Source organism: Ceratotherium simum, chromosome 23 (assembly GCF_057802395.1).
Source record: "Ceratotherium simum simum isolate JZ-2026a chromosome 23, ASM5780239v1, whole genome shotgun sequence".
Classification (NCBI taxonomy): domain Eukaryota; kingdom Metazoa; phylum Chordata; class Mammalia; order Perissodactyla; family Rhinocerotidae; genus Ceratotherium; species Ceratotherium simum.
Genome location: NC_141922.1, coordinates 38320562 through 38328041, shown reverse-complemented (window position 1 = coordinate 38328041; position 7480 = coordinate 38320562). Strand labels below are relative to the sequence as shown.

Here is a 7480-nt window from a genome sequence, read left to right as displayed (position 1 = left end):
CCACCACCAAGCATCTAGAGGTGGTCCTGGGGCTCTGTTGGTCAGCAAGGCCAGCAGACAGGAAGAGAGCTAGATATGGAGTAGAGGGGGCAAGAACAAGCTGGAAACTGCCCAGCACCTCACATTTGCATGTCACTGTATCTGATTGTGAAAAGACCTTTGCAAGGTCCTCGTTCTGCCTCCCAGTTCTCATGCCAGGTCCTCTTTGTGCTAATTCTAAATTGGAACCATACAGGAGAGGGGACTCTGGAAACAATTCCAACTTAACCAGTTGACAAAGAAAAAAAAAAATCCAGCACACACATAGGTTCTTACCATGAATTTTACAAATGAGAAAAATAAGGGCCACATAGTTAGGTAACTTGCCTAAACTCACATTGCTAACTACAGGCAGAAGCAAGCTCAGAATTCAGGTCAGAGGGGTCATCTTCCCCTCCCACTGTCATGCCTTTCATCCTTTGTGGAACTTAAATGCTCTTAAGTAGTTCAAGAAAATTACAGAAAAATTTCATGCATCACTTCTGAGTTCCCTTCCTAGGCTCAGAGTCTATGTGTAGCCTGCACACCATCACTATATATAAATCATACTATCTTGATTCCATAATCTCAGGGCACCTGGGATTACACGGTGAGAAGTTATGCCTGTGAACATCTGATCTCAAGAATCCTTCACTGAGTAATGAGATGTGAGCTCTTAGGCATGTGAAAGTAGTGTCTTACTTGGGGTGTAGGATTAGATGAGGACTTGGATTCCAAAGCGCCTAAGAAATGATCTCCCAAAGAGCACTGCTGCTTATCATTGAAAAAGTCAATAAGAACTCCCCAAAGTACATATGAAAGGATGATGTCCATATATTTGGTCATTTATTTTATACTTCAAAACAAGCACCAGAAACTCAGGAAGTCCATAGCTTTATAAATTTTCTCAGAAGCGGGCAAGGAAAGGCAACAGGAGATAATGTGGGAAAAGCTCCTAGCCCCGGCTAGCCTTGCCTTCTCTCCATTCCTTTCTGGCCCTAAGCTTCCTTTCTAACTCTTTAATATTCCCACTCCTTAGAGACCATGCTAGCCCGGGGTTGTTAAGTCTGGGCAAAGGAGAAGCTAAGGAGGGGCTCATGCTGTCCCCAAAGGCCCTGGGATGTCTGCTTGGTCCAGATAACGAGCAGTTTAGATGACTCTAGCAATCTGGATTGTTAAAGGGTTCGCTTTTCCCCTAGAATGGTGCCTAGCTCACCCCAGGGGCTCACAATGAACTGCAATTTTAGGCTTAGAGGGATCTTAACTCTCATGTTAGTCTCAAAACACACTCTTGGCAATCCTTCAGACAGAAGCAAAGCACGTCTTAGTCCCGCAGTATACTCCAGGAAGCGAACTTTACCAGAACTTGCCTCAGTTCTGCTCTCTTCCTCTCAAAACAGTGATCTGTGCTTTCATTTCCACCTGTACAAAAGTGTGATGCCAATGTCAGGATAAAGCCCGAGGCTATTCTACTCTGACAACTATTTTCTGCAGGTACAGCTGGACTAACACACCTTTCCAACTCACACTCCTGACCAACCAGAGAGGAAACTAAGACATTTTTATAGGAAACAAAGGTGGATGAGTCGTGCAAATTGCTCTTAGCCTATGCGTTTGTTCTAAGGCAAACAGAATGCGAAAAGACTAACAAATGATTTTTATTTTTAAAAAACTTGAAAAATTATTTTACGTCTATCTTCCAAGCTCACAAAGTATATTTAAAAAAAAAAACAACAAATGGAGCTAGTTGCTTTTTGTGTTTTTTTTTTTGTTTTGTTAGTCATCCAGCAGGATTTTTTATAAAAATCCCAGGTAAGAGAGTTTGCAATAGGGCTGTAAGGGTTTAGCATTTTTCTACAGTGAATTCACTGCCCAAGATCTCAGCCGATTTTCATTGTGATCCCTAGACTGCCTGTCACCTGTTTTAATTTTGACAAATGAAAAGGGAAAAGAGATGAGGTAGGAAAAGGGGGAAAAAGAACACAAACAACAGATAGTTAATTGCTAGCTAATATTACATACATAATTGATATAAATCCAATTACCTGTAAGGTTAGGTTTAACCACTATGTGTACATTCAGTCGACACATGAAGATAAACTCTGATATACAATCTCCCTATTTTCTTCCTTAACATGGTGCTGTACAAGCGATGGGGGAGTGGAGCCGCTCTCCCTCTGTGCATAAGTAGGTGTGCTTGTTGGCCTAGTGCCTCTGGAAAGTGTGATGCCCCACCAACCACTGTGAAGCACCATCTGGGAATCAACTCTATAGTTAATTAATTTTTGAATACAGCTTGTCTCCAAATAGTTGACTTTTGCAATATAAATGTTTAATACCTGCCATTTCACTTGTTTTACTCATCATTTTTGCTCTGTTGAAAAACCAAATTCTGAACTTCTCGATTGAGACCCAGAAGCAGTAGATTTATATCCTCTTCCGCTGCACACTAGACCCCGTTACAAAAGATTGGAGCTCCTCAGAAATTCCGCAGGGACCCGTTTCCTGTGAGAATAAGAGCACGCATGTGCACAGCAAAGCCAACCCACACTCACCAGTTTCAGCCTGCTGCTCCGAGCGCCTCCACCCGAGACAACTCCTGCACCACAGAATCCCTCAAATATGTGGACAGATGGAAAAGGCATTAGGAAGTACAGCCAACTCTGTGTTCCCACATTTCCGGGAGAGAAACCACATTCGGTGCAAGAGCAGTGCAAAATCACTAGGGGCAGTGGCTTTAAATCAACGGAATGTCTAACCTCTTCCAAGATACTACACAAGCAAAGCCTATATGGTTAGCTAAAGACTTTGCCCTACAGGAAAGTGCATGGGCTACAGCTAGACCAAAGACCCAAGCCTGCCATGTACTTTTTCCATAGCTCTTATCTTATCTGGAAAATTGTTATGCAAACGACTTACTTCTTAAGAATACAATAAACAGCTATTATAAAGCAACCTATAAGCAAAGTACAATTAAAACTCAGTAAAGTGGAGAAAAAGTGCAGTTATAAGGCTTAAAAGCCACCTACTAAGGGATTATTGCTTAGCCGTACTTATTTCTAAGTTAGCTCAGAATGTCTTATTTTTGGGTGATAACAGCCAGCAAAACGTACCTTTTTCTTGACTTTTTTTCTGGGATGACTGATGACAGGATTGAGACCACTCTAATGAAGGAGAGAAGTACTTTCCACTCCCTCTCCCACCATCCTGAGTCCACATCCACTGTCCACACACGCAGGAGGAGGGATGACTAAAAAGCCTCTGCAGAAGTAGAGTTGTTTCCATTGCTGAGTTTTCTTTCGTTTTGTATTTTAGGATCACTTTGGCCACTGTTTTCCCACCAAGACTTGGACCCTATTTGGTTTTCCACAAATTAAGATCACTTAGTTCTTCTCAAATTCACTTTGAGGGTGAACTTAGGGTCATTTCTAACCTACATATATAACATAAAATTTGCTTCCCAATTGTCCAGATGGGGACATGTGCCAGCCATACACTCACCACCTACTGACCTACACTGAGACCTGGCTTTGGTGAGCACGTCAGCTCTTCAAACAAAGCCTGCACGTGCTTCCCTCCATATGAGCCAAAAGGGCTCAGACTTCAGGGCCTAACCACAATTTTTTTTTTTTTTTTTTAAAGATTTTATTTATTTATTTTTTTCCCTCCAAAGCCCCAGTAGATTGTTGTACGTCATAGTTGCACATCCTTCTAGTTGCTGTATGTGGGACGCGGCCTCAGCATGGCCGAAGAAGCGGTGCGTCGGTGCGCGCCCGGGATCCGAACCCAGGCCGCCAGCAGCGGAGTGCGCGCACTTAACCGCTAAGCCACGGGGCCGGCCCCCTAACCACAATTTAATTAGTTCTGCCTTTTATTCTCATTATTATTTTTGTAAAATTTTCAAACTCAAGTGTGTTTGTCTGTGGGGCACAGGGCTTATGCCAGTTATTTTAGAAGTACGAACAACAGCAGAAACAAATAGTCATGTCTAGAAGGGGAGAGAAGTGATGATGGTGAATGCAGATGTATCAGGAGAAAATTTGGCTGACTGGGGACCATTTTTGCAGGTATATGAGGAGTGAATCTATAGATTAAAGCATATGCTGGTAATTTCCCAAGCCATGCCACAGCGCTTAGGAGTTACTTGAAGGATTTCAACAGTGGCCTACCTTTATAAAGGTCAGGCGCTGGCTGTGTCTTCTCCTGTGCTGGGTGGCTGTGCTGTTGGGAAGGTCCTGCCCCAGCAGCACCACTGGAAGAGTGAGGTCATTACCCCCAGGAGTGATGGGGTCTCACTCGCCATCTTCTCTCAGAGCCTGCAGCAGCAAAGGCCTGCAGTTGGAAGTTAGACTTTTTACTTAATGATGAAGTATGTTAATCCAGAAGTGATTCAAACCCCCAAACTCCTTCTAGATAAAGATAGGCCCAGTAATCCCTAAAGGGGCTCACAGCCCCTTCTTCTCTCACATAACTGCTAAGAAATGTGTTATTTTACAAAGTAAGTTTTGAATTTTGTTTTCTACTATCCCAGTTCCTTTATTCTTCACAGTATATGCTGTGGAATGCAGTTCATCACTTGTATTTTTTTCTCCTATCTGATATTGATAATCTCAATGTCTTGAAAAAAACTAATAAATACAATGCTTCTGTTTTTGCCATCCTCAGATAAGGGACAAACTGCTCCACTTATAGGGACACTGCATTCGTGTATGCATATATACTGATCCCTCTTCCCTCTTTATCTCCTAACTGCTCCCTTAACCCAAAGCTTTGCTAGCACAGGGCGGGTTTGCTCATCCTTTCCAAACACTGCTCCATTCTCCCATCAGTGTCCATCCTTGCCTTTGACGTGTGTGCCCCCATCTCTGCCTCCACTTGACTCAACTCTTTCTTCAGAGTCCCTGTTCCCCTGGGGCCTTCCTAATGCCCCCAATTTCCTTTGACACACAGGTGCACACTGGACACTGACACATGCTTCTGGATTACTCTTATGTTATCAAGCTGAAACATATCAAACTGACAACATTCAACTATTTTTGACCAACATGACAGCAACTACATATGGTTCAACTTAACATATGTGTCTTCTCACCCCAAATACAAATTCCCTTTGCGTTCCTAGTGTCTACAATAGTCCTTACACAGTGTAGGTGTCAGCTATTAAAAAGAAATAGACCTCGACTATTCTTAAGTTGGCAAAATAGTAGGTAAACTTCCATTTTAATCTGAAAATGCATCCTAATCCATTAATACACTCACCACAAATGATTTGGGATGTTTATGATTCTCCCGGCCGAAACTTCCTACTACAGCCTAAAATATAAATATAAAACTTCATGGCACTAGAAGTTACAGATAGAGGCATTGCTTTATAAATATTATAGGGCTTTAACAGATTCTACACTTCAAAAAGATCATTCACAGAATTTTCATCAGTAAATTCTATATTCACTAGAATATATTTCATATTTATTATATAGTTACACAACCCAGTTAGAAAAGAACATTAGAATATTGCACTTTATCTAATTACATTACATAGATTCCTCTGTCCCTCTCCCTTACTGTGGTCTTAAGTCTCTATATAATTACATTAATTACCATGATAAACTGCAACTGGATAAGGAATAATCTAGTGAAGAAGTATACATATTTTTAAAGCTAAGAGACATAAGGTATCTGATATCGAGTGAAGGGCCCCATTGCTTTTCAAAATAGCATGATGATTACTGAGCTGAACTCTATTTCAAGGACAGCATGCAATTAGACCAGTGGAGAAACAGAACTGGGCAGCCTATTACTTTGAGTACATCCATATTGGTAGGCTCCAGATTATGTAAGGAACCAAATCAGTAGTTCATCACCTCCTTGCTCTGGTGCTGTGGATGGATCAGTGAAGCCTGGATTTCTCTTGCAATGATTCCATTTCTCAGACAGAGCCACATTCTCCTCAGCTGATGAGTCATCACATCTTCAGAACTTAACCCCAAATGCATTCATACTGTTTTATATGAAGCCTTTCATTCTTGTAATATCAGAAGATATATAAGACTTCATGAAGCTAGGTAAACATCTACTTTAGAAAGAAAAAAGAATGAGCTTCCTACTAATTGATTTGGATTTTCCACTTGTCCTTTATGAGTCACTAAAAACAAACCGTATAACTTTGGTTCGTATTTCTTTTTAATCTTGAGATTAAGAGAGTTCTGAAGTAGTCTTGATGAATATGGTCCATCTTAACATCAACAAAATGGGAAAGGGTCAGATTTCTTCCATTGATGGTAGGAAGCACACTTTCAACCTGCAAGCTCTTTCACTGTAGAGACAGCCTTAGAGGACATTGACTATCTCTTCAAAGATCTTCTTCCTTTATGGTCCCAAAAACACAGTCCACTTTCTCTGTCTTAATCTTGCTTTTTCTTGGAAGAAAACTAGAATAGTCTTTCTGTTGCAAAGCAAACAGAGAGGTCAGAAGTGGAAATAATTTCCATAATGACAAAACCAACAAAAAAGTCAAGGATGTTAAAATAATATTAAGAAGGCAACAGAAAGTTACATTTGTTTAAGCAATGGTTATTTTAAATGGTCTTATCCTGTAGAATCTTTATTTTGGGGTAGGTGCACATGTGTTAGGGCTGAGAGTGCCCCCTGCTGGTGTGCCAAGGTAGACGTGTTCAGAGCGCCTTTCCAGGCACCAGGATGTCTCCAGCTAACACTTGAACTCTGCCTCTCTTGTCCTTTTCCCCTCTCTTAAAAGCCACGTGACTTTCAGTTTTTAACTTTACCCAAAATCTTTAGTGCACATTCCACAAAAATACAAATTTTTAACAAGTATTATAGTTATTTTAAAACATTTTAAGAGGTTATGGTTGCTACAAATCCTCAGGGAGTGAATAGCTGGCTTTCAGTATTTATGAAATCTCAAAGACAGGGCCATGGAGAACGGGCTTTGATCTTGGTGAAATAAATGTGGGCACCTCAATGGGCAGATCAGCTAAAAAAATTTTTTTATGATGGATTTGTCTTGATTGAGAGGCCCCATGGCAAAGTGGTTAAAGGAACAAACAAACTTTGTTAAACAACAAATAAAGACTGCTTGGGTTTGGATACTGGGTCTGTCATTTACCAGCTGTGTGACCTTGGGCAAGTTACTTAACCTTTCTATGTTTTCAGTTCCCTCGGCTATAAACCAAGGATAATAATACCTGGGTTGTTATGAGGATTAAATGAATTATATATGGAAAGCAATTATCACAGTGCCTGGCTCAGGATAAGCTCTACATAAAGGTTTCCTAAAATAAGTTGGAATTCACTATATTTGGACACCAGGCCTCCTTCTGACATGGTGGCCCTGCTCAGAGCATGAGGGAGGTCTGCCTGTTGTCGCCTTGCGCTCATCTGAGAGGATACCTGAATTAGCATCAACGTGGATCACAGTTGTGCTGCGTGTTGTGTCATCTGT

The 7480-nt window shown here is 41.2% G+C and overlaps 1 protein-coding gene across 1 annotated transcript in view; it reads right to left on the bottom strand.

The window, feature by feature from the left end:
• Positions 1-5128: 5128 nt before the first annotated feature.
• Positions 5129-7480, bottom strand: part of SNX31 (sorting nexin 31) — a 63487-nt gene continuing 61135 nt past the window's right edge. Inside the window, exon 14 of the mRNA XM_087447117.1 lies at positions 5129-6463. Within this exon, the coding sequence (XP_087303243.1) occupies positions 6371-6463 (93 nt within the window). The 3' untranslated portion in view covers positions 5129-6370. The remainder of the gene's footprint in view (positions 6464-7480) is intronic.